At 39.7% G+C, this 27,849-nt stretch overlaps 3 protein-coding genes across 3 annotated transcripts in view; 1 reads left to right on the forward strand and 2 right to left on the reverse strand.

Moving 5' to 3' along the window:
* The window catches only part of LOC121521899 (oocyte zinc finger protein XlCOF6-like), a 310,080-nt gene that overhangs the window by 145,917 nt on the left and 136,314 nt on the right, over positions 1 to 27,849 (forward strand). The window lies entirely within an intron of this gene.
* On the reverse strand, positions 2,987 to 8,383 carry LOC121521901 (gastrula zinc finger protein XlCGF57.1-like). The gene is made up of 2 exons (XM_041806103.1): positions 8,129 to 8,383; positions 2,987 to 5,379 (listed from the first exon to the last, which is right to left on the reverse strand). Exons 1-2 carry the CDS (start codon positions 8,295 to 8,297, stop codon positions 3,806 to 3,808), a joined length of 1,743 nt encoding a protein of 580 aa, XP_041662037.1. The 5' UTR covers positions 8,298 to 8,383; the 3' UTR covers positions 2,987 to 3,805.
* Positions 11,295 to 27,614, reverse strand: LOC121521902 (zinc finger protein 773-like). Its single transcript, XM_041806104.1, has 3 exons — positions 27,396 to 27,614; positions 21,854 to 22,096; positions 11,295 to 13,502 (listed from the first exon to the last, which is right to left on the reverse strand). Exons 1-3 carry the CDS (start codon positions 27,559 to 27,561, stop codon positions 12,190 to 12,192), a joined length of 1,722 nt encoding a protein of 573 aa, XP_041662038.1. The 5' UTR covers positions 27,562 to 27,614; the 3' UTR covers positions 11,295 to 12,189.

The raw sequence follows: 27,849 nt of genomic DNA on the forward strand, positions 1-27,849 counted from the left end.
GACTAAACGTCACAGGGTCAAGGAAAGGTGGTGATTAGTGAATATAAAATATTTAAAAATTTTTAAAAAATGAAAAAAAATTTGAGGAATCCGACCACACTTTCACGGCACTCATAAGCACTGTATATATATATATATACATATATATATATATATGCAGTGCTTAAAAAATGTATTAGACCACCTCTCATATTTGTCTCAGAGACCATCCAGCATCATGAAGTGCTTTAATGCAGACTCTTTCATTTTCAGTGAGCTCTCCACATTTCAACATTTCGAACAGGAATGAGGAATTTCAAACTGAATTCATCCAAATTTGAGCCGGCTAACTGGGCTTCTCTGAGAAGTCAGAAATGAATCAAGCATAACATTCAACCACTAAAACTCATTTTTGTGTTCAGGAATGCAAGTAAATAACTATAATCTGACATATTAATCAAGAAATATTAATGTGCTTTACTATTTTTTTCAGTTTCCTTGTAAATCAGTAAATTTGAAAATTTATGGATAACAATAATAATTATATTTTAGAATTAAAAATATCATTTGGGTTAAAGAGCTTCTACATATTGGTGTATTAACCATTGCAGAAACATAAAAAATGATTTTGGTAATTACCAATGCCTTACTTTGGTTAGGGTGGTCTAATGAATTTGTTAAGCACTGCATATATATATATATATATATATATATATATATATAAAGATTGGGGAATCCGACCACACTTTCACCTAGCGGATGTTTTCTGATTAATTGTTTTATTTAACTCTACATGTCTAATCCTTTGTCTTCCACTTATTATCTGTTCTCTTCTGTTTCCTCCTGTTTTCATTCCTCCCACTTTCTCCTGAATATTCTACAAATGGCGTCCTTTCTGTCCCTCATCCTGTAGCTTTTGCCAGTCACTCATAATTTGAGGTTTTTTTATCAACACTTTAGTCTCTGATTTACTAAAATCCACATTCATAGTCTTATCTTGCCTAAGGGCCTGGTTGGCTAGATGATCAGCCGTTTCATTTCCCTCAATCCCCTGATGTGCTGGAACCCACATGAACCTGACATCCAACTGTAATTTCATATCAAACATCTGCTCTGCTTTGGGATGACATGGAGTGTAAGGATACCACTGCTGAGAGAGTCTGAACACACTGTTACCTGTTCAGTTGTGTTCTGTTCTGTCCAGTGTAAAGCCATCACTACTGCCAACATCTCAGCTGTATATACTGATAAATGATCCAGTGTTCTTTCATGAACATTTATGTTTAACTTTGGTCTGACAAAACCAAGACCAGTGCTCCCATTCTCAGTGTTCTTTGATCCATCTGGTTAAATAGGTGTATGAAGTCTGTGTTTTTTATTCTGTGTAGTGGAAAATGTATTTTCTTCATATTCATATAATCCATTTGTTTCACATCTGATGCTTTGCTGACATGGAACTTCTAGGTTGTGAGACATCAGATAAGAAACCACCAACACTTAACGGTGGCTCACAGAGAAAACTGTGTAAGATAGGAACAGCTTGTCCTGACTTGTTTTCACATTCACAGAGGAAGTTGTACGACACGAAGACAACTTTCTAACGAATCTTACTTTTGCAGAAGTAGAGCAGAATGCAGAAATGGTGCCGACTAAGATCAACACCCATGCAGATGTCACTCCACCTATGAAATACTGTGTTTGAACGCTGCAGATATTTTTGTCCAATGACAATTCTTTATTATGTTAAACAGCATTTATCCTTGTCCTGTAATCTATAAAAAGGGACCACAGTCTGGCAGGACTCTCCCCTCAGCTGTCTGATGTGATTGTTGTTGTGAGACTCCTCTTCTTGCTAGAATAACTTTCTAATAAACTCATGATAAAGACACCTCTGACTTGAGCTCTCTTTGCTTGTATCCTGAATCTGAGAAAACATTTACAACACACTGTATCAGCTTTGGTCAACACTCATATCATCAAGTTATGACAGATGACCTGATTGTCCCATCCCTGAATGCAACACGGTGGCTGTACCATTTTATTCTTAAACCAGTCTCAAATGTCACATGTCAGTTATAGCTCAGCTATACTTAGCAAAATTGGTCAAACCATTAAAAAACCTAATTTAATCACAGGTAAATGTAGGTTGTTGTTCTGATAAAGTGCAATGTGTGCAAAGAAAAGTAAATAAAATCCACATTTTAATGTCGAAGTTCATCCTAACTGATCAGCTGTCTGATTTTCCAAAGACAATTTCAATACCTGCCCAGTTTTTCATGAAAATTGACATCCAGTGCATTCTGAATAAAACAGCCTTGTTTATTCACCATTGAGTGTGATACAGTTTAATCACTGTAAAACTGTTCAACATATTTCAGTGAGTGAATGAGTCAGTTCTTTGTAGTGTTTGTCTGTCTGCAGAGGCTTTGATTTATGTTGTTTGAAACAGAAATGAAATACTTAAAAAGCAGCTAAAATGGGTTAATAATGACAAGAAATGTCAGGGAAGGTGGTGAGATTAGAGTTTAAACGTAGCAGAAATGGGTTAGAAGTGCCAAAAAAACATGGATACAAGTGGCAAAAAATATCACCAAAAATGGTGAAAATTAGTAAAAGAGGTAAAAAAAAAAACCTTGGCGTATTAAGTGGTAAACGGCAATTAAAAAAGTGGCCGAAATGGAGTCAAAGTAGCAAAAATAGGTGGAAATTTGGTGAAATGGGGTGGAAAAATTGATATAAATTGGCAAAAAAGGGTTAGCTGAGGTAGAAACAGGTGGAAATGGGTTAAACTGGCAAAAATGGGCATATCAAATTGTGAAATGTGGTGTAAAGATTGGTTAACAGGGGTTAATAGTGGCAATAATGGGCCAGCAGAGCCAACAATAGGCAGAGAGTGGCAAGATTCGGTTTAGAAGTGTCAAAAACAGGCAGAAAAAAGTGGTGGAAAGGGTTTAAAACTGACAAAAATGGATTTAAGTGGCAAAATTTGTGTTGAAGTTTGCAAAATTGGAGGGAAAAAAGTGATGACATATTAGAAATGATTCCTAGTTTTTTAAGGCATCTAGAGACCCCCATCAGTGTCTCATGACCCCAAATGAGGTTCCGATCCCAGTGTTGAGAACCCCTGCTCTATGGACGAATACTAACATTTGTATTACGGCTGTTTAATTCAGCTATTGTTAAGGTTATTTTAAATATACCATGTATTTCATGGCTTTGTCAAAATATATTTACAAGAAAGTAATGAGGAAACAAAATCAAAGTTTGATGACAAAATAAAGAGACATTTCTATCCTCAAATAAGGAGATCATTATCACACAGCCAGGATACAATTAAAACTGTAGGAGTTTAACCTGAAAACTTTATCTTAGACAGATTACAGTGGTTATCTATGAAGTCAGCAGTCATATCTGTATGATTAAAGACATTATATTTAGCTGTTTTATCTTAAATGTAAGGAAGCATATTACATTCAGTAGAAAAATGCAAATGAAGAGACGGGAGATGCACATGCTCCTGTCTTTCTGACTCAAAGTTTTCATCAAGTATACAGGCGTCAGACACAACTTTCACATGTACACTTGTGGGAGGCTGAAGAGAACTTGTTTGGTAGTCCTCTGGTTTTGGATGATGATTTCATACAGATATCAACAAAACAAAAATACAAAAATACTGAGGTCAGCAAAAACCCTTTAGCAGCACAGGAAGTATCATTGGGAAACACCTTAAGAGTATGTAGACAATTAGGGCAATGTCTCCAGCAAAGCACAGGATCATATGCAATGCCCTTTTGTATAGAATGTAAAAACAAGAATGTGCAGCAGGTTATTTAATGTCACCACCATGCACCACCTCAACACCTTTAGTCACAAACATCAGCAAACAGAGTAAATTACAGACTTTACTTGTGCTAAGTGAAATGAGCTGCACTGAATGTAAGGAGAAACAAAAATCAGATGTCAACAGGTTATGCTGACCCTGATGTTCTCTGGTCTCCTCATCATCCTCACTGTCTTCAGTCTCAGCTCCAGAAGAGTCTTCAGTCCTGACTTCAGTCTCTGGTTGTAAATGCCTCTCTGGATCTGAGATTCTGGCTTGTTCTGCTCCTCCACAGTCCTCTCCATCAGCTACTGCTTCTGCCTCTCTTTTCTCCCCAGTTTGGTTTGGAAGAGCCCCTGAATCCTGACCTCTGACACACTTGTGTCGTTTTACCTGCCAATGCCAAACGAATGCTTGATCACAATCACTGCAGCTGTAGGGTTTCAAACCTCCGTGATAGGCAATGTGACGTTCAAGATCACGCCTTACTCTGAAACTTTTTCCACACTCAGAACAGCTGAAGGATTTATGAGGAAGACTTGAATCCTGACCTCTAAAACATTTGTGATTTTTTAACTGAGATCTCCAAGAAAATTTCTGTGTACAGTCACTGCAGCTGAAGGGTTTCTCACCTCTGTGATGTGCCATGTGGAGGGACAGCTCAAAATTTTGCCTAAATGTTTTATTGCACAAGGAGCAGCAGAAGGGTCTCTCTCCTGTGTGCACTTTCATGTGTTTGGTCAAAGCTCCCTTAAGACTGAATCTATTGCCACACTCAGAGCAGCTGAAGGGTCTCTCTCCTGTGTGAACTCGAAAATGCCTGATCAGGTCTTTATTGCTTTGGAACCTTTTACTGCACTCAGAGCAGCTGAAAGTTTTATCATTGAAATGAGTTCTCATGTGGGTTTGCAGGTTAACTTTCTGTGTAATTTTTTTAAAGCAAATAGAGCAGCTGAAAGGTTCTTCTCCTGTATGGGATCTCATGTGTTTTGTCAGAGTATTTTTTGTATTAAAACTTTTACCACACTCAGAGCAGCCAAAGGGATTCTCCCCTGTATGAGCTCTCATGTGGCCTGTCAGATGTTGTTTAACGGTGAATCTTTTACCACACTCAGAGCAGCTGAAGGGTTTCTCTCCTGTGTGAATTCTCATGTGTTGTGTCAGACTCTGTCTTGATGACAAGGTTTTACCACACTCACAGCATCTATGTGATTTCTTGTCCTTGCGTCTCTTATTTACATTTTTGAAAGAGTTTGACCCTGACTGATCTGCTCTGGTAACCCTCCAATCATCACTGTCATCAGTCTCAGCTCCAGGAGAGTCTTCACAGTCCTCTCCATCAGCTCCTGTTTCCAACTGTTCCTTTTGTCTCTCATGAAGCTGTGAAGTCTGAGGTTTCTCTTCATCATCTTCACTCTTCAACAAGATCGAATCGAAGAGGAGCGTGGTGGTGTCAGCCACCTTGAGCTCCTGACTGATCCACAGTTCCTCCTGTTCCTCTTTAATGTGTGGGGGCCCAGTGTCCTCCTGGGGGCTCTCTTCTTTAATCACCAACAGCTGCTGGCCATCTGCAGGAAGCACTGAAATACACAAGGACACACCAAGGGAATCTGTGAGGTTATATTCAACCCAATTTGGCATTAAAGGTTATAAAGTTATACATTTATGTCCAACACAATCTTCACTATATATGTGTGATATATAGTGACCGTAGAGGTGGGGGAAAAAAATCAGTGCTTAGATGCATCGTGATTCGTAGGTGGATGATTCTGAATCGATTAATAAAAGTCCAATAATCAACAAAATAAATTTTAAGTGCCATTTAGAGGGCGCAAAAATGGGCGAGACTGTTATTTATATTATATTTATAATTATTTATAACGTCCTGAGCAATGTTGAAGTGCCCTTGAGCAAGGCACTGAACTCCCCAACAGCTCATGGCAGCGCTTAGCAATGAGCAGCAAGGCCATCACTGTATATGTTTGTAATATGTAAAAGCAACTAAACAGTGTAAACTATGAATCTCCCTTTGGGGATGAATGAAGTACGACTTTACTTTATTTGCAGTGCATTTTAACATGGACACTTTACAGGGAGCACATAACAAAGAAGCATGGGTGACTGGGAGATCAGACCAGCTGCATGTGGTTTCAAACTACTGTTTGGAAGCATCTGGGGATCCCAAGGCCTGGGAATGTCCTGGGATCCCCAAGGAAGCTGGATGAAGTGGCCAGGGAGAGGGAAGTCTGGGCTTCCCTGCTTAGGCTGCTGACCCCGCGACCCGACCCGATTTGTGGATGTGGAATTTATCAAGCAATGGATCCATATTTCTGAAGTCTGTAGCAAACCAAAAGTTTCAGAACTGCTCATCCAAGATGCTTCCTCATTGCTGACATTTTTGGTGAAATCGTAGCAGGCATATTAGTAATTGTGTGAAGCTTTTGGCTCGCAGCTTAGGGCAGTGTGCATTCAGAAGACAGTTTTACCCTACAGGATAAAATCCAACTCCACCCATGAAAATATAGAGTACTGTGCAGAAGTTTTAGGCATGTTTGGGCTGAAATTTGAGGCTGAAGTAAGGCGTGTAATGGTGAGGACGCCCACCTGAGGGCCCCATTGGGCAGGAAGGAGGATTGACACAACCCAGGTCATGCTCTGGATGTCTTTGTACGTTACCAAGGGCATGGGAAAATAATCTGATGAAAACAAAACAAAAACTACAGTTTTAGGGCGGAGTTATGGGTAGATGTGGTGCTTAAACATAGCCTAGGGTACTGTTAGGGCGGGTAGGAGGGTTGCCACAACCCCCTGGTCGTCGTGTGTATGTTCTAAGCACCTGAAAACTGTTGGTGGCTGCTGGGCGTATTACCAGGGGTGCAAAGGCCCAGACAAAAGAAATGTTATTAAGCTCAACCTTGGCTGCTGAGTGGCACAGGTACAAGTCAAATGTGTGGACACTGACTCTGGCCGCCCTCCCTCCTCTCTTCAGCCCAGGCCGTGGAACATCAGGACCTGTGAAGAACTGTTAGCGCTCTACATGCCTGAAACTTCTGCACAGTACTGTACTTCATGTTTTTGCTGAGTGGACACTATCCCTTGAACTTTGTTCCTGTAGCTGAGTGAAAACAGGGATTTTCAGTATTCTCACCATGTTCCTGGGGTCTGTGTCAAAGCGTATAGAAGGTTAATAATGTGTAGTGTTGTGCGGGCTGCAGTGCAGTGTTTAACTCATTGGCTGCCAATGACATCTATCAATGTCAATTAGGTTTTTCAACAGGGCGGACCAGGAGGTGGTCTGGTGGACCTTGTGTATAAAGATCATGCTGGTATCTGCATTAAAATGAGGAAGAACAGAGGATTGGAAAGAGGATGACTAAAACTTGATTAAAATTTAATTCAGTTTTTGCTGGACATTCAAAATCCAATGTATCTGTATCTCTACTGCCTCTCAGCTGTAGAAAGCAGGGACCCCAGGTTAGACAGAGTGCAGAGAACACACTACCATGATTTGGTACCAGATTGAGGCAAGAGAATAAATGCTTGGACTCAAAGAAAAGACTAAAATATGAGGACTTTTTAAGGACTAAAACTAGACTAAAGTGATTGAGTTTTTGTCGACCAACACTAAAAAGGATAGAAATGACTAAGATGTGATTAAAACTAAAATGCATTTCATTTAAAGACAAAAACTAAGACTAAGATTAAAAATAGCAGCTAAAATGAACACTTCGTCATCATTATACTATCTTTTGCCAGTACTGATATGGGAATTTACAATCTAATCAATTTACTGGGATGGGCGCCAGCCCCCACCCCCCAACCCCCGCGACCAGCAGCGGGAAAAGCGGTATGGATGTAAACTGTACCACCATGCTGTAACCCTTAACTGGTTTGTTCACTGGTAGGAGTTATCACCGATCACCCTCAGAAGGTCTCAGGACTGAAGAACAGTTAAATACCAGTCGGAACCTATAGGAACCTTTTTTTACCTGGTTTTGCTGACGTACTTTCATGGAAAGTCCCGTCTATTTATGTTAAACTCGATTTGCTCATTCAAACATTTTAGCTGCAATTAATGAGAGATGTGACTGGTAAATCTCTGTGGATATGTTTGTGAATGTGTGTCGAATCTGTGACTGCAGCAGAGACCGTTAGGTAAACACACCAACAGCTGAATTACGGACACCAGCGGGGCTATAACAATGGCACACCCCAACCACCTACGGCCAGTTTCAGAGTCACCAACTAAACTAACCTGAGGAGCATGTCTTTGGTGTGAACTCCAAACTGTAACAGGAAACATGTTTCCACGAGTGTAAATAAACCCACCTGCTCTGTGCAGCTTTATCTCAGGGATTAAAATCACATCCAGCAGCTTCCTCTGGCGGTGGAGCTCCTCTTCGTATTCAGATCTGGTTTCTCGTCCTCTCAGGTCTCTGAGAACCGCAGCGAGCAGCCTCCGTCCGAATAAAGCTTTAAGATCCTCAAAGCCGGACATTTCCACACATCCAAGAGTCGAAGAAGGAAAAGAAAACTACAACATTACTCTGCTAACGTTAGCACAGAGACACACGCTAGCTGAGCTCTGACTGAGAAACCACAAACTTCCTGAAGAAGGAAGAACTTCTTCTTCCCTTGTTTTATTGGCGGGTCGCAAACAACTTCAAGGTGCATACCGCCACCTACTGGACATGAGTATGCACTGTCATGTCACTTCCGGCTGGAGTCTTCTCCCTCTCAACAGAGACTCAAGGGGTCCATCCCAAAGTCCTGAAATGTACCTCCTAAGTCCTCTCCTATCCACCATTCCTTTAGTAAAGCCGGTGAAAACGTCACAGGGTCAAGGAAAGGTGGTGACCAGGGAATCGAAAAATGTAAAAAAAAAAAAAAAAAAAAAAAGAAAAGATTAAAAAAAAAAGATGGGGAATCCGACCACACTTTCACCTAGCGGATGTTTTCTGATTAATTGTTTTATTTAACTCTACATGTCTAATCCTTTGTCTTCCACTTATTATCTGTTCTCTTCTGTTTCCTCCTGTTTTCATTCCTCCCACTTTCTCCTGAATATTCTACAAATCGCGTCCTTTCTGTCCCTCATCCTGTAGCTTTTGCCAGTCACTAATAATTTGAGTTTTTTTTTTTATCAACGCTTTAGTCTCTGATTTACTAAAATCCACATTCATAGTCTTATCTTGCCTAAGGGCCTGGTTGGCTAGATGATCAGCCGTTTCATTTCCCTCAATCCCCTGATGTGCTGGAACCCACATGAACCTGACATCCAACTGTAATTTCATATCATGTAATTTCATATATATATATATATATATATATATATATATATATATATCAACACACATCCAACTGTAATTTCATATCAAACATCTGCTCTGCTTTGGGATGACATGGAGTGTAAGGATACCACTGCTGAGAGAGTCTGAACACACTGTTACCTGTTCAGTTGTGTTCTGTTCTGTCCAGTGTAAAGCCATCACTACTGCCAACATCTCAGCTGTATATACTGATAAATGATCCAGTGTTCTTTCATGAACATTTGTTTAACTTTGGTCTGACAAAACCAAGACCAGTGCTCCCATTCTCAGTGTTCTTTGATCCATCTGGTTAAATAGGTGTATGAAGTCTGTGTTTTTTATTCTGTGTAGTGGAAAATGTATTTTATTCATATTCATATAATCCATTTGTTTCACATCTGATGCTTTGCTGACATGGAACTTCTAGGTTGTGAGACATCAGATAAGAAACCACCAAGACTTAACGGTGGCTCACGGAGAAAACTGTGTAAGATAGGAACAGCTTGTCCTGACTTGTTTTCACATTCACAGAGGAAGTTGTACGACACGAAGACAACTTTCTAATGAATCTTACTTTTGCAGAAGTAGAGCAGAATGCAGAAATGGTGCCGACTAAGATCAACACCCATGCAGATGGCACTCCACCTATGAAATACTGTGTTTGAACGCTGCAGATATTTTTATCCAATGACAATTCTTTATTATGTTAAACAGCATTTATCCTTGTCCTGTAATCTATAAAAAGGGACCACAGTCTGGCAGGACTCTCCCCTCAGCTGTCTGATGTGATTGTTGTTGTGAGACTCCTCTTCTTGCTAGAATAACTTTCTAATAAACTCATGATAAAGACACCTCTGACTTGAGCTCTCTTTGCTTGTATCCTGAATCTGAGAAAACATTCACAACACACTGTATCAGCTTTGGTCAACACTCATATCATCAAGTTATGACAGATGACCTGATTGTCCCATCCCTGAATGCAACACTGTGGCTGTACCATTTTATTCTTAAACCAGTCTCAAATGTCACATGTCAGTTATAGCTCAGCTATACTTAGCAAAATTGATCAAACCATTAAAAAACCTAATTTAATCACAGGTAAATGTAGGTTGTTGTTCTGATAAAGTGCAATGTGTGCAAAGAAAAGTAAATAAAATCCACATTTTAATGTCTAAGTTCATCTTAACTGATCAGCTGTCTGATTTTCCAAAGACAATTTCAATACCTGCCCATTTTTTCATGAAAAATGACATCCAGTGCATTCTGAATAAAACAGCCTTGTTTATTCACCATTGAGTGTGATACAGTTTAATCACTGTAAAACTGTTCAACATGTTTCAGTGAGTGAATGATTCAGTTCTTTGTAGTGTTTGTCTGTCTGCAGAGGCTTTGATTTATGTTGAAGCTTTCAGATTGACCATCTTTCAGGGCAGGGGTTCTCAAATTATTCAGCCCGCGACCCCCAAAATAAAGTTGCCAGAGATCGGGGACCCCCACTGTTCCTGAAGGTGGTTGAACACAGCCATGGACATTCAAGAATAGTCATGTGGCGACAAGGCCGCCTATTAGGGGGGAATAATGGCACCAAAGAGGGGGCCAGCAAAATCTCGGTCCATTGTAAAGTTAAGCTGTGGTATTTTATATTTAACCTGAATCATATCAACTCTTATCAAAGAAACAAATATCTTTGTAATTCATTTGTGCAGTAAGTAGCCCTCTTGAAATGTAAATCCTTTTGTTAAAAACAGAATTGAAATACTTAAAAAGCAGCTAAAATGGGTAAATAATGACAAGAAATGCTGGGAAAGGTGGTGAAATTGGAGTTTAAATGTAGCAGAAATGAGTTCAAAGTGCCAAAAATTGGATAAAAGTGGCACAAAAAAAAAAGAAAAAAAACTGGTGTATTAAGTGGTAAAAGGCGATTAAACAAGTGGCTGAAATGGAGTTAAAGTAGCAAACATAGGTGGAATTTTGGTGAAATGGGGTGGAAAAATTAATATAAACTGGCAAAAAAGAGTTAGCTGAGGTGGAAATGGACAGAAATTGGTTAAACTGGCAAAAATGGGCATATCAAATTGTGAAATGTAACGTAAAAAGTGTTAAAAGGGGTTAATAGTGGCAATAACGGGCCAGCAGAGCCAACAATAGGCAGAGAGTGGCAAGATTTGGTTTAGAAGTGTCAAAAACAGGCAGAAAAAAGTGGTGGAAAGGGTTTAAAATGGTCAAAAAATGGGTTTTAAGTGGCTTTTATATTCAGCTATTGTTAAGGTTAATTTAAATAGACGATGTATTTCATGGCTTTGACAAAATAAATTTACAGGAAAATAATGTGGAAACAAAATCAAAGTTTGATGACAAAATAAAGTGACATTTCTATCCTCAAATAAGGAGATCATTATCACACAGCCAGGATACAATTAAAACTGTAGCAGTTTAACATGAAAACTTTATCTTAGACAGATTACAGTGGTTATCTATGAAGTCAGCAGTCATATCTGTATGATTAAAGACATTATATTTAGCTGTTTTATCTTAAATGTAAGGAAGCATATTACATTCAGTAGAAAAATGCAAATGAAGAGACGGGAGATGCACATGCTCCTGTCTTTCTGACTCAAAGTTTTCATCAAGTATACAGGCGTCAGACACAACTTTCACATGTACACTTGTGGGAGGCTGAAGAGAACTTGTTTGGTAGTCCTCTGGTTTTGGATGATGATTTCATGCAGATATCAACAAAACAAAAATACAAAAATACTGAGGTCAGCAAAAACCCTTTAGCAGCACAGGAAGTATCATTGGGAAACACCTTAAGAGTATGTAGACAATTAGGGCAATGTCTCCAGCAAAGCACAGGATCATATGCAATGCCCTTTTGTATAGAATGTAAAAACAAGAATGTGCAGCATGTTATTTAATGTCACCACCATGCACCACCTCAACACCTTTAGTCACAAACATCAGCAAACAGAGTAAATTACAGACTTTACTTATGCTAAGCGAAATGAGCTGCACTGAATGTAAGGAGAAACAAAAATCAGATGTCAACAGGTTCTGCTAACCCTGATGTTCTCTGGTCTCCTAATTATCCTCACTGTCTTCAGTCTCAGCTCCAGAAGAGGCTTCAGTCCTGACTTCAGTTTCTGCTTGCAAATGCCTCTCTGGATCTGAGATTCTGGCTTGTTCTGCTACTCCACAGTCCTCTCCATCAGCTACTGCTTCTGCCTCTCTTTTCTCCTCAGTTTGGTTTGGAAGAGCCCCTGAATCCTGACCTCTGACACACTTGTGTTTTTTTACCTGCCAATGCCAAACGAATTTTTGATTACAATCACTGCAGCTGAAGGGTTTCTCACCTCTGTGATGTGCCATGTGGAGGGACAGCTCAAAATTTTGCCTAAATGTTTTACTGCACAAGGAGCAGCAGAAGGGTCTCTCTCCTGTGTGCACTTTCATGTGTTTGGTCAAAGCTCCATTTTCTTTGAATCTTTTGCCACACTCAGAGCAGCCAAAGGGTCTCTCTCCTGTGTGCACTCGAAAATGCCTGGTCAGAGCCCCTTTGCTTTGGAATCTTTTGCTGCACTCAGAGCAGCTGAAAGTGTCATCATTGAAGTGAGTTCTCATGTGGGCTTGCATGTGACCTTTCTGTTTAAATTTTTTAAAGCAAATAGAGCAGCTGAAAGGTTTTTCTCCTGTATGGGTTCTCATGTGTTGTGTCAAAATACTTTTTGTATTAAAGTCTTCACCACACTCAGAGCAGCTAAAGGGTTTCTCTCCTGTGTGAATTCTCATGTGACGGTTCATATGACCCTTTTGTGTAAATCTTTTGCTGCAAACAGAGCAGCTGAAGGGTTTCTCTCCTGTGTGAATCTTCATGTGGCCTGTCAGATGATGTTTAAAATTAAATCTTTTACCACACTCAGAGCAGCTGAAGGGTTTCTCTCCTGTGTGAATTCTCATGTGTATTGTCAGACTCTGTCTTGTTGGCAAGGTTTTACCACAATCACAGCATCTATGCGATTTCTTGTCTTTGTGACTCTTATTTATATTTTTGACAGAGTTTGAACCTGACTGATCTGCTCTGGTAACCCTCCAATCATCACTCTCAGCTCCAGAAGAGTCTTCACAGTCCTCTCCACCAGCTCCTGTTTCCAACTGTTCATTTTGTCTCTCATGAAGCTGAGAGGTCTGAGGTTTCTCTTCATCATCTTCACTCTTCAACAAGATTGAATCGAAGAGGAGCGTGGTGGTGTCAGCCACCTTGAGCTCTTGAAGCTGCTCTCCCTCCTGACTGATCCACAGTTCCTCCTGTTCCTCTTTAATGTGTGGGGGCTCAGTGTCCTCCTGGGGGCTCTCTTCTTCACTCATCAACAGCTGCTGGGCGTCTGCAGGAGGCACTGAAATACACAAAGACACAACAAGAGAAGCTGTGAGGTTATATTCAACCCAATTTGGCATTAAAGGGTACAATGTTAAACATTTATTTCCAACACAATCTTCACTATATACGTGTGATATATAGTGGCTGTAGAAGTGGGAGAAGAACGATTAAAAAAAGGAGGCCAGTCCAGAGTGTACCCTGCCTCTCGCCCAATGACAGCTGGGATAGGCTCCAGCCCCCCCACAACCCCGAATGGAATAAGTGGTAGAGAAAATGGATGGGCGGATGGATGGACGAAATAAATAAATGGATGGATGGAAACTGTCCCACCAAATCTCAGCTCCTAAAGCAAATCCATCTGGAACTCAAAATGTGAAAACGTTAAATGGAGGTCTGTTTGGAACATTTATCAAAAATACTGTTATCTTAAAAGCTACAATTATGCATTTGATATATCCAACTAATCAGATCATTGCTAGACTTTTTTCTGTAACTATGAGCTTGAAACTGTTGGCCCCATTCACAACACTCCACCTCTATACTAGGGCTGGGCGATATGGCCTAAAATTGATATCCCAAAATATTTTTGCTATATCCCGATCCACAATTCATATCACGATATTTTGAAATGGCCTCTCAGCAGCTGTATTTAATTCGGGCCCAAAATGACACTCCTTGGTGATAAAAATACATGGTTTTATTGGATGTTAAATAAATTGTTTGCAGAAAGGATAAAATCAATATAAAGTCAAATTTAGCAGTTTTATTTTGAAAAGGACTTACTTCAAACTTTTACTAATAAACCAAAAATACCTAAATCATGAAATACTCTGTATTTTACAGCGTATGGACAGTCCTTAAATGTTTTCTGTGTTATGTTTATTAATACTGATTATAAAATGATAATTTTCCCCATAAAGGGTGAAGCAAACCTACACAAACTTCACCAATCCTGCATGAAGGCCAAAACCCTGCAGTCTAGTCCACCATTCAGGCCAAAACCTTGCAGTCTAGTCCACCATTCAGGCCAAAATCCTGCAGTCTAGTCCACCATTCAGGCCAAAACCCTGCAGTCTAGTCCACCATCCAGGCTCACAGCTGTGACTATATTAGTCCGTTATATGTGCTGATGAACGCTGGACCAGTTTCTGACAAGTTCACAACATGAGAGCATCTTTAGATCCTATTCTTAAGCTCTCCTGTTTGATCATGGAGGGGAAAAAAGCTTGTCTGGAGGCAGGAACATTTTAACTCCTCGTTGTCGGTGTTTTGAGCTGGTAGGCTGAGATAAGGTTCTGTAGTTGTGGAGACGTGGATCACTTTTTCCACTGCTGGGCCGTCTTCTCTCTGACATGTTCAACTCTGGCAGAGAGTTTTCAGCAAAATGTTCGCACCCAGGCAAATCTCATACTTGGTTAAGTGTCTTTATGAGATTTTTAAATCCTGGCTTTTGAAACAACACTGGGCTCACGTCTTTAGTCACGTGTTGTGTGACTGCTGCCGTTATCTCGGAGTCATGTTGCGGCGTACTTTAATGAAAACCCCGTGAGTTTGACCTCTTCCTTTTCAAAGTTGAATGACTGCTCAACGCTGCAGATCCAACGCTGTTTCTCGTTGTCCATCTCAAAAGAGCCATGCGGCTCTGTTTCACCTTCTTCTCCCTTGCTTCTCTCGCCGCTGATACAAAAACGCGTATGTGTGGAGGTTTCTGGATGGGCGGTGGAGAGACAGCTCTCTGCTGTGACAGATGAATTCAGGGACAATGGGAGAAGCAAAACTCCAGTGAGAAATTGACGCTGACGGCTCAAAACTTCTACATAATTTATACTCGGATGTTGGCGATACAGTAATGTTATACATTGTGTGTGGCAAAAGCCACGATACATCGAGCATACTCGATATATTGCACAGCCCTATTTTATACCCATTGAACAACATTCCACCAGTGGTCGTCCCCCTGCATACATCTGTTTCCTGCCACTTATTTACTTTTACATCCCCCTTATGCAATAGTCATGTCCTCACAAAGTCTTCTTAATGACCTTTTACAACAGACAGCTGCTCACACATCCCATGAATTGCTTCCTGAATAACGTCGTAAAACTTTAAATTCACTCACAAATATCTTTACTGGTACTGGGGTCTTGTATGGACGGGGGTTTTGTGTTGAATTTGCGTCCACAATATCCCACAGTAAAACAGAAGCATGTAAGATTACTCCAGAAGTTTTGTTGACAAAATCCAACCACAAACTAAGATTGGGGTTTAAAAAACCTTTGTATTGTGTTTAATTCTCAGTCAAAAATGTGTCAAATCACTCAAAAAACCAGACTGATAATCAAGTTGTCAGATTAAACAGACTACATATGAAAGTAAATTCATCAACAGCCAAAAATGACCAAAAACTTTTCTAGTTCTTGGGTAGTACTTGTTGGCTTCTATTCAGCCCCTCTTTTGTGCCTTCTTTTCCACCAAGAAGTAGCTTTAACCCTTAACTGGTTTGAACACTGATAGGAGTTATCGCTGATCACCCACGAGATCGTGAAGCGAGTGTGAAACATGATATAGGATATTTAGATAATATATCTGTATCGGTTTATGTTGTCGCATATATGCGCATATTGATGAATGAGACATGCTGCTGTTTTTTTGTATATTGAAATAAGAAATTAAGATATGAAATACTATGTACATATATGATACCAGATGTATGATGTTGTATATCTATATGTTTTATATGTAGGCCTATCTCTAAATTAAGGACACTGACTGTTGTTTGTTGTATTTTGAAATAAGAAATTAAGATATGAAATACTATGTGAAGTTGCAAGAAAAAGTATGTGAACCCTTTGAGATTTCTTGGATTTCTGCATAAATTGGTCATAAAATGTGTTCTGATCTTCATCTAATTCACAACAATAGACAAACACAGTCTGCTTAAACTAATACCATACAAAAAATGATAAGTTCTCATGTTTTTATTGAACAAAACATGTAAATACTCACAGTGCAGGGTGGAAAAAGTATGTGAACCCCTAGGCTAATGACTTCTCTAATTGGAGCTAACTGGAGCCAGGAGTCAGCCAACCTGGAGTCCAATCAATGTGATGAGATTGGATGTGTTGGTTAAAGCTGCCCTGCCCTATAAAAAACACACACCAGTTTTAGTTTTGCTGTTCTCAAGAAGCATTGCCTGATGTGAACCATGCCTGGCACAAAAGAGCTCTCAGAAGACCTACGATCAAGAATTGCTGACTTGCATGAAGTTGGAAAGGGTTACAAAAGTATCTCTAAAAGTCTTGATGTTCATGTGTCCACGGTAGGACAGACTGTCTACAAATAGAGAAGGTTCAGCACTGTTGCTACTCTCTCTAGGCGTGGTCGTCCTGTAAAGATGACTGCAAGAGCACAGCGCAGAATGCTCAATGAGGTGAAGAAGAATCCTAGAGTGTCAGCTAAAGACTTACAGAAATCTCTGGCACATGCCAACATTTGTGTTGACAAATCTACAATAAGTAAAACATTAAACAAGAATGGAGTTCATGGGAGGACACCACGGAGGAAATCATCGCTGTCCAAAAAAAGCCCATTTGTGCACGTTTGAAGTTTTCAAAAGAGCACCTGGATGTTCCACAGCACTACTGACAAAATATTCGGTGGACAGATGAAACAAAAACTGAGTTGTTTAGAAGGAACACACAACGCTATGTGTGGAGAAAAAAAGGCACAGCACACCAACATCAAAACCTCATCCCAACTGTGAAATATGGTGGAGGGGCCATCATGGTTTGGGGCTGCTTTGCTGCCTCAGGGCCTGGACGGATTACTGTCATTGATGGAAAAATGAATTCCCAAGTTTATCAAGACATTTTGCAGGAAAACTTAAGACCATCTGTCCGCCAACTAAAGCTCAACAGAGGATGGGTGATGCAACAGGACAACGACCCAAAGCATAGAAGTAAATCAACAACAGAATGGCTTCAACACAAGAAAATACACCTTCTGGAGTGGCCCAGTCAGAGTCCTGACCTCAACTCGATTGAGATGCTGTGGCATGACCTCAAGAGAGAGATTCACACCAGACATCCCGAGAATATTGCTGAACTGAAACAGTTTGGCTAAGAGGAATGGTCCAAAATTCCTCCTGACCATTGTGCAGGTCTGATCTGCAACTACAGAAAACGTTTGGTTGATGTTATTGCTGCCAAAGGAGGGTCAACCAGTTATAAAATCCAAAGGTTCACATACTTTTTCCACCCTGCACTGTGAATGTTTACATGTTTTGTTCAATAAAAACATGAAAACATATCATTTTTGTGCGGTATTAGTTTAAGCAGACTGTGTTTGTCTATTGTTGTGAATTAGATGAAGATCAGAACACATTTGATGACCAATTTATGCAAAAATCCAAGAAATCCCAAAGGGTTCACATACTTTTTCTTCCAATTGTATCTAAATAATATCAGATGTATGATGTTATATATATATATATATATATATTTTATGCGTCTCTAAATTAAGGACACAGACTGTTGTTTGTTGTATTTTGAAATAGGAAATTAAGATATGAAATACTATATATGTAACTGATATCAGATGTATGATGTTGTATATGTTTATGTTTTCTATGTATCTCTTAATTAAGGACACAGACTGTTGTTTTAGGCTACATTTAAAAAAGCAATTAAGACATGAAATGTTTAATATGTATATGATGTCAGATGTATGATGAAGGTTACAATTGTGTTGTTTTTTGCTTTATTTTTAATTGCTTCAATGTTTTTCTTTATTTTTGTTTTTGATATGCTGTATAATGTTCTTCTTGTGTTTTTTTGTATGTATAATTTCGTTGGACTCCAGGAAGAATAATGGGGATCTTAATAAACTAAACTAAACTAAACCCACAGAAGGTCTCAGGACTGAAGAACACTTAAATGCCAGTTGTAACTATGGCTGGTAGGGATGGGAACAAATAATCTATGATCGATTAATTGGTTAAGAATTTGGTCGATCACAGGGAGTTTAGTCAATCTGATGTTGGCATTTAATAAAGAGACTAAACACATCATACTCTGCACAACAATATCTACCGTCATGACATTGTGAGTGGGTTTTAAATACAATACAATACAATAACTTTATTTATCCCCGAAGGGAAATTCATTTGTCTGGAGTCTCATCTGTTTATGGTAGAATTATATAGTCTTATTGCTGATGGTATTAAAGATCTTCTAAATCTTTCTGTCCTGCAGTGCAGAGAGAGGAGTCGCCCACCACCGTTGTTTCTTTGGTCATTTAGGGAGATATGAAGTGGATGATCCATGTTCCTCAGAATGGCCTCCACCTTCTTCATTGTGCATCTCTCCACCTCAGCCTCCAATGAGTTCAACAAGGCCGGAACATGACGTTGTGATGATGTAAGCATAAACCGCGGCAAGCACGTGCTTGGATCAGTAGTTTTAAAATAGGGGTACACGTATGTGATGGAACTCCAGGGGGAACGCGAGATTTTAAAATACATGCCGGCTATTTAAGTAAAATAGCGCCTTTCTTTGCACGTCAGGAGTGACATGATTTTGCGAGTATATTATATTCTAAAATCACATTCGTGCTGTGAACGTCTGCGGTGTGTTTTCTCTGTCCTCTGAGAAACAGTGGTATTTATTGGAGCAGAAGATAAAAGGATGTTTTTTCCTCTCTGTCCTTCACTCCGTGCGTAACGCGGCACTTTTACACACAGCCAGGAGATCAGTGCCATTTTGTTTCACTGTTTCATTCACTGTGCCAGCCAAGTTTGTAAGAGGAGGGACTGACTTTTCATTCATTCTTTGTCAAATATGATCAATAAGAGTAATAAGGGCACAGCTGAGGGTCGCTGTGAGAGTGAGAGTTAACTCCCCTACAGCGCACAGACTGGCTCACCTGTTTGTGTTCCAGACTGGTCAGAGGAGTCATTTAGCAGGTTGATCCGGAGCATTTATAAGCCGTATGTCTGAGGTCAGAGGAGACTGTGTTGGGAAATATTACACTAAAGTCCCGTTAGTTTAGAAACAGCTCCAGCTATGTGAGTTTCGCTCCGATGAGCGCACATAGTGGTGGTGGTGACAATTTTTAAGGCAGACAGAGGAACAAAAACGTCCTCCTCTCCAACACCACCTGATGTTTGACATCTCCTCATATCTGTCTGTATCAGTGCTTGTGTTGATGCCTCTTTTTTAGCCTGGTAGAGAAGGAGACAGGCAGCAGGCAGCCTGAAATGTCTGTGTGAAAGTAAATGTGCTACTTAAATATCTGCAGCAATGTCGCGTTGCGAAATGATGTTGCAGGTGAGGAAGCTTGCTTTGACTCGCTACAGGTTCGAAATGTAAATATTTTGTGTGAATAATTTGGATGAAAAAATTGTGTATAGAGTGTAAGGATCTTAAGTTTATAAACTATAAACTATAACTATAACTAAGTTCATGATTTCAATTTGAGAAGAGAACTTTATTATGATCCCAAAAAGGGGTACTAAGCTGTCTTCTTTATAATTAGTTAATTATTTACAGGTTTTTAGTTCTCTCTAGCTCTATGTTTTTATTTCCAAATTGTCGCAGAGAGACCGCTGCAGACGAGCAGAGTTTTGCACACTTCTGGGTTTAAAGCCTTTCCAGTCAATGTTTTCAATAGCTACATTAATTTGAATTCCCACATTTAGAGATGAGAAGATGTGCCATGCATTTAGTCAAGCATTTTTAACATTTAAAATTAATGAAAAAAAAATTCTAATATTTGTAATTTGAAATCAGTTACAAAGTTTGACAAAATCAATCGCCTGTCACAGCGCTGTTTAATGTCTTTCTTTCTGGCCAACAAGCTTTGCACTGTTTAGGGGGTACTTGGCTGAAAAAGGTTGAGAACCGCTGATTTAATGTATACATGAGTGGGGTCAAGTTAAACATTTTATGTTGTATTTCATTTTATACTGTGAATTGTTGGAATGACAGTGCTTAATAAATATTTACATAATTTTGTACTTGATTTATTCTTCGAAGCATTAATATTAATTTATGCAATTGCAATTGATTTTAGCGAGGTTAGTAAACAGTCAGAGCCATACATGCAATGGTACTAATAATTTGCATAATAATGTTTTGGTTTTCGGCCTTGGTTTCCTCATTTTCAGTTTTCGGTTTCGGACAAGAATTTTCATTTCTGTGCATCCCAAGTAATAATTTACTCTTTCAATCTTTATTCCATTTCTTGTTATGATTGTCACATCATTTTGGTCAACTGACTTAAACTAAAACCTATCTGCTGCGTTTCCATGTTGGGGCGGGGATGGACCGAACACTATCTGGTGTATTTTAGGGGTTAGGCTTCTCACCTGTGTGTGTCTTTATATGGTTTTTCATCTGTGATCTACTAAAGAATCTTTTTCCACAGGTGTTACAGGAGTGTGTTATCATGCGTTGTTTCAAACTTTGTTTATATTCAAACGCACATACTTCACATGAATACAGCCTCTCACCTGTGTGTTTCCTGTCTCTCTTTTGTCTTGGTTTTGATTTTATAGTTATTTCTCAGTCTTTCTGCTGTTCTCTTTGGGATCTTGATTCTTGGCAACATGAGATTTGTGAGAAAGGAGCTGCAGCCTGTTGCACCAGCTATTCTGCCTAAAGTTATGGTGTACAGTCTACACTAAAACCTACGTTGAAACTAGTTAAGGTCTAACTTAAGTTGTGTCATTGTTTGGTTGCACCACAGAGACGTAAGGTTGATCTTAACTCGTAGAGAATTACGTCCAAACTAATCAAAATATTGTTGCAGATGTGACGTATTCTCTTACTTTAACCAATCATTGAAAAGCATTTTTTACCCCTGTGTTTCCTACAGATGCTAACGGCTGAAAATAATATTTGCTAACCGCCGTCAATCATCAAACAGCATCCAGACAAGGCATTTTGTCTATGTTAGTACTGTGAGGCCTACAGCCTAAACCTAGAACCAGTATAAAATAATAACATTGACATCGAGTAGTGAAATCGCTAATAACACGAGATAATGTAACAGTGGACGGCCGAAATGATGTCCGCTAATGGAAAACAACAGTGTTACTGATCAAGGAGAACGCAGTGCTGACTCCAGTTCCGGTAAAATCCTCAATTCCTTGTCACCCTCCGGGTTATCCCGTCTCTCAGAGCTATCACTACGACAGCAAAATTCTACGGAGGACTTCACACCTAGTAGGGGTTAGGTGTAAGATTTAAGTTTAACTTACGCCTACGCTGAAACTATCTCAGCTGGTGCAACACCTTAAATGTTAGGAAAGCGTAAACTCAATCTTAAGTAAGAACTTGCGTTCAAACTAGGCTCGTTTGAACTTACACACAGCTGGTGCAACCCATAGCTGGTGTTCATGTTGTCCATCTGCTTCTCTGTGCTCACTTTCCTCCTCCTTAGGAGTCATTATCAGCGTGTCAGTCTCCTCCTGTTTGAGCTGCTCTCCCTCCTGCTCCTCTTTCATCTGTGGAGGCTCTGGCTCCTCCTGGTCCAGACTGGACTTCCTCTCCTGGTGACAGAGCTGCTGCTCGTCCTCCTCCTCCTTACACACATGTTGCTGTGGGACGTCTGGAGACACAAAAACAAAACAAAGTCAGGAGGAGGAAACATGTCATTAGTGCCAGCATACAACCATTTATACAGCCAAAATGTTTTATACCTATTCAATACCACATGATATCAATCACACATCCTTTGTTATTTTAAAGACTGATCATGAAAACAGGACAAAGTTTACATGTGAGTACACATGCTGCTGTTTATTCCACAGATAATCACTTCAACCTCATATTAGGTCAAGATTTTGGTATGAGAACCTGGGTTTTTCATTGGATCAGTTATCCTGGGTCATCAAACAAACTGCTTGAAAATGGATTCATTCTTCTGTGAGGTACAATAGACCTCCTGCCATCATTGACTTATAGTTATCATCAGCTGCGACTCCCCCTCTAGCAAATGGCGGTCACGTGGCGCAACCTCCCCAGTGAAAGCCAGCAGTCCAGGCGGCCTCTATGGATCGATATCTATGACATTGTCTATTTTAGCCATAGCCCATGTCTATTTTAGCCATATCCCATGTTGGTTATTTATCAGTCCTCGGTCAAACCAGAAGTACAGTACTGTCCAGAAGATTTACGCATGTTTGGGCCAAAATTTGAGGCTGAAGTAAGGCATGTAATGGCCCCATCAGGTGGGAAGGCGGATTGACACAACCCAGGTCATGCTCTGGATGTCTTTGTACATTACCAAGGGCATGGGAAAATAATCTGATGAAGACAAAACAAAAACCACAGCTTTAGGGCGGAGTTATAGGTAGATGTGGCACTTACAGATAGCCCAGGGTACTGTTAGGGCGGGTAGGAGGGTAAGAAATGCTGTTAAGTTCAACCTTGGCTGCTGAGCAACACAGGTATGTCAAATGTGTGGACACTGACTCTGGCTGCCCTTCCTCCTCTCTTCAGCCAGGGGTTGTGGAACACCAGGACCTGTGAAGAACCGTTAGCGCTCTACATGCCTAAAACTTCTGCACAGTGCTGTGGTTTCGGATCCGCCATCTTAAGAACCGTCCCAAAGACTCTTAGCTGGTCTGAAGACATAAGAATGAGATTTGAAGATAGGTGAGCAGAGAGACTTCTCAGAACTCTTTATGATCAAAGAGACGCCCTCTTACTGGATGTCACTCTCTGATTGGACGCTGCTACACAGTGGACATCAATGCAACTTCACAACACCAGCAGAGATAAATAATAAAGGAGAAACTGAGTTGATACTGGACAACAAATGGACTCTAAACAGAATATAAACACCAGCAGTTTTAAAAGGCTCAATAACTGATGGGCTGGGATTTAAAAGTGTTTGAAATAAGTATTTAAAGTGAAATATTGAGAATAAATTTAATAAAATCAATATTAAAGAGTGAAACAGGATGGAGTTTAATACTTGATTTGTTTTCTGATTCACCATCAAACCTCAAAGATGTTAAAAGTTCATAAAATAAAAAGAATCAGATATAAATTTTTCCTTTAGTAGTCAGTTGTTTCAGTTTATTAGATTATGGGGAGAATTAATACAGCAGCAGTCTGACTGTCAGTAAGAAACACCGTAAATCCATCATGGGGTCAATACAGGTTATCAGGCTGAATGTTTGTGAGCGTCCGGTTTGATCATCAGCCTTCACACTGAATAATTAAGCTAATAAATTACTTCATAATAAAGCATCTGCTGGTAGAAAGAGTCTGCATGTTGTTTTTGATATACTGCAGGTTTCTCTTCATGCAGGTGTTTGTGATCCCACACTGAGGCCAAACACTGTAAATGTGGATGTTTGATTAGAATAAATACAGTACAAATGTATGCTGACACAATCAGCTGTTAATGCCACCTGACAGCTGGTTGACGATCAGAACACACCATCATCATAAACTGACGTCGCTTCGCGTGACGCTGCAGAGGGAAGGATGTCCTCTAGGCTGTTAAACATCGGTCTTTGGTCTTCAGTCAGATAGAGGCTGTTCGAATTCTCTCACAGATAAGCAAAGGAGCTTCATTACTTCCTTTATTATCTCCTTTAGTCTAGGAAACACTGGACCATCCTTAACCAAAGGAGAGATGAAAAGATAACCCACAATGCTTTACGTAAACTTCATTTAAATTGATACACCTGTTGATCGCTCATCAAAACAAGTGATCAATTTGACTGTAACTTTACTAACCCCGATTTAAACAGTAAAATTTATTGTCAAACTTATAAGTCATGTGATAAACGGAAGGAAAGAGGGATGAACAGAGGAATATTAAAGACATGAAAAATAGATCACTCCACAGATAATAACAATTTCATTTTTTTTCATTTCCATTTCCATCCAAACAGTAACCCAATCAGTCAGTATATCAAACTGCTTGTTTCTCTATTTTGAAATATTAAAGTTAATATGATAAAGGTTTATAAATCACAACCAATTGAAGCGATAAGGTTTAAATATTGCCATATTCTCTTTATTATACACTGCCCGGCCAAAAAAAAGTCACCACCTGGATTTAACTAAGCAAATAGGTACGAGCCTCCTATTGGATAATTACTGCATGGGCGATTATCTTTCAGCTGGCAACAAGTTATTTAACCCCAGCTGATGCAATGAGTAACTTCTCATGTTTTAAACAACCATGTCGATAGATACATCCTGTGGTCGTGGAAAAGATGTTAGTCTGTTTAAGAAGGGTCAAATCACTGGCATGCAAAAAAGGCTTCAGTTTGCTAGGGAGCATAAAGATTGGACTCTGGAGGAATGGAAGAAGGTCATGTGGTCTGATGAGTCCAGATTTACCCTGCTCCAGAGTGATGGGTGCATCAGGGTAAGAAGAGAGGCAGGTGAAGTGATGCACCCATCATGCCTAGTGCCTACTGTACAAGCCTGTGGGGGCAGTGCTATGATCTGGGGTTGCTGCAGTTGGTCAGGTCTAGGTTCAGCAACATTATGTGCCCAAAGAATGAGGTCAGCTGACTACCTGAATATACTGAATGACCAGCTTATTCTGTCAATGGATTTTTTCTTCCCTAATGGCACGGGCATATTCCAAGATGACAATGCCAGGATTCATCGGGCTCAAATTGTGAAAGAGTGGTTCAGGGAGCATGAGACATCATTTTCACACATGGATTGGCCACCACAGAGTGCAGACCTTAACCCCACTGAGAATCTTTGGGACGTGCTGGAGAAGGCTTTGCACAGTGGTCAGACTCTCCCATCATCAATACTAGATCTTGGTGAAAAATAATGCAACACTGGATGGAAATAAATCTTGAGACATTGCAGAAGCTTATCGAAACAATGCCACAGCGAATGCGTGCTGTAATCAAAGCTAAAGGCGGTCCAACAAAACATTAGAGTGTGTGACCTTTTTTTTGGTGGCGACTTTTTTTTGGCCAGGCAGTGTATTTATCATCATAATTATGATAGTAAGACGCGGTTTATACAACTTTTCACATAAGGAGCCGAAATAAAGACGGAACCAGAGTAGACTAATAAAATTAACAGAGATGGGAGAATTAAAGAAATAATGGATAGGTAGGGAAAAAAAAACAAAACAGTTTAATATCGTTGTGAAATAAAAGGACTTGAATATTATTCATCCAGTTGTATTTACTTTGCAGAAAGTTCAGATTAAGAGAAAAGTTTCTGCTGTTCTGGACGTTCAGTCACATTTCCTCGTCCTGAGGAGACTTTAGAATATAAAAATTTTAATGAGCCCATATTATTCACCAAGGTTTTCACATTTCATTCACTGCTCATAACAACACAGAGAACGACCCAGTGGTAGATGAGAATGTTATAGTCCATCAATGTTAAATTGTAGTTTTTACACAAATAACACGTCACGTCTGTAACATCTGTCTAGCGCAGTGGTTTTCAAAGTGTGAGGCGGGCCTCCCCTGGGGGGCGCCACAGCGCTTCAGGGGAGTCACGGAACCATAAACCTGAAAAAGGTGATTTGTTTTGCTAACCTCTGCTGAGCATGGAGCTAAATGGATAGACTTATAGTTCCTATAAGGATTATGCTATAGAGCAGTGTTACTCAACCAAAGAGCAAAACTGTTGAAAAATACCTTTGCAAAAGCCAAAATCTAAGAGGTGAAAAGCAGCAAAAACAAGTTGAAGTAGCAATAAAATAGGTTAAAAGGTGGACAAATGGTCAAAAAGCAGCAAAAAGTGGGCAAAAAGGGGCAAAAATGGGGAGAAAGTGTGGAAAAATGGTCAAAGTAGCAGATATGGGTGAGAAGTGACAAAAAAATGAGTGGAAAGTGACTAAAATAGAAAGAAAAATAAAAAGCAGTCAAGAGTGGCAAAAATGGGCAAAAAGAGAGGAAAAAACTGATATATAATGGCAAAAGGTAGTTTAAATGGGCAAAAAGTGCCAAAAAAATGTGAAAAAGGGCAAAATGGGGAAAAAAAGGCAAAAAGAAGAGGCAAAAATTGGGAAAAAAGGAAACAAGTAGTATTTAATGGCAAGAGGTAGCTTAAATGGACAGAAAATGGTTAAAAATAGGGCAAAAATTGAATAAAAGGGGCAAAAATGAGCAAAAAAATGGGGAAAAAAGGATATTTAATGATGAAAGGTAGCTTAAATGGGCAAAAAGGTGAAAAGGGGAAAAATGGGATAAAGATGGAAAAAATGGGGAAAAGAGGTAAAAAAAAAAAGATGTAAAATGGCAAAAAAATATGAAAAAGGGGTATTTAATGGCAATTTAACTGAATAATAGGGATAGACAGATGTTTAAGGACATTTGCAAACCAAAACATTCAAAATACATTAATGTTAAAAATGTTTAAACATTAGACATAAATTTTTGAATTTTTTTTTTTTCAATTTGAATCCTTTTTGTGAGTGGGGGTCCACCGAATGAATAATTTCTTCTTAGGGGAGGCTCACTCTCCCACACTTTGAAAACCCCGGGTCTAGGGAAAGTGCGGTCGGATTCCCTAATCACGGCATTTCTCCTTTCCTATCCTCTTACTCCCTCCTTTCCTTGACCCTGTGACGTTTTTCACCGAGGTTGAGGAAAAGTGGATAGGAAAGGACCTAGGAGGTAAATTTGGGACTTTTCGAACGGACCCACACAGAAAGAAAAGTGGGATGCACCCCTTGATTTCAGTTGTTTCACGTCCTTTACCGTAAAGTCTTTCTACACGAACGCCACAAAAAGTTGTGGAGGCTGTCTTGACCACAGTTTTTGGCCACAGTTGGTTCCATTCCTTTCAACAGAATATATAAGCTAACCTTAGCTTATTGTTTGTTTATTTAACACATGTTTCGTCTTAATAACAGCGTCTCTGATCACAGATACAAAGCTAAAATCGTATTTCCTCACCTATCCTGTGTAGGAGGTAGTGAGGGCTCGAAATGATATCCAGCATTCTGCGCTGACGGTCGATCTCTGCCTCGTTCTCGACGGCAGCTCTTCTACCATCGTCACAGATTTCCTCAGCAGTAAACTGCTCGTTGACGATATCTCTGAACCTATCCAAAGAAAACATTCTTGTTCTTCAGCTGTTAAGTTCCTCAGTGTTTTCCAAAGACTTTAAATAGAGTGGCGCTTTCCCTGCTTCTTCTTCTTCTTTTGAGTTTCCGGCAGACCAGACGCTACACGGCGCACTGCTGCCCTCCACAGGATTGATGAGGACTCCGACTCTTTTTAATGATTCGGTCCATTTGAAGATCCGACTCTTTCGGCTCCTCTTCAAGTACCACCAATCAATCACTGATATCCAGATTATCAGTGATTGTTATGACTATATTGAGGCCTGCTGATAGAACCAGATCCA

Source organism: Cheilinus undulatus, linkage group 14 (assembly GCF_018320785.1).
Source record: "Cheilinus undulatus linkage group 14, ASM1832078v1, whole genome shotgun sequence".
Taxonomy (NCBI): Eukaryota; Metazoa; Chordata; class Actinopteri; order Labriformes; family Labridae; genus Cheilinus; species Cheilinus undulatus.

Excerpts from the sequence above, each read along its gene's own strand:
- LOC121521902 (XM_041806104.1), bottom strand. The coding sequence starts at position 27,561 with ATGTTTTCTTTGGATAGGTTCAGAGATATCGTCAACGAGCAGTTTACT. Across the intron at positions 22,097-27,395 it reads CTACCTCCTACACAGGATAG|ACGTCCCACAGCAACATGTG; the intron begins GTGAGGAAATAC and ends TTGTGTCTCCAG. Across the intron at positions 13,503-21,853 it reads ATGGGTTGCACCAGCTGTGT|TGCCTCCTGCAGACGCCCAG; the intron begins GTAAGTTCAAAC and ends TGTGTATTTCAG.
- LOC121521901 (XM_041806103.1), bottom strand. The coding sequence starts at position 8,297 with ATGTCCGGCTTTGAGGATCTTAAAGCTTTATTCGGACGGAGGCTGCTC. Across the intron at positions 5,380-8,128 it reads GATAAAGCTGCACAGAGCAG|TGCTTCCTGCAGATGGCCAG; the intron begins GTGGGTTTATTT and ends TGTGTATTTCAG.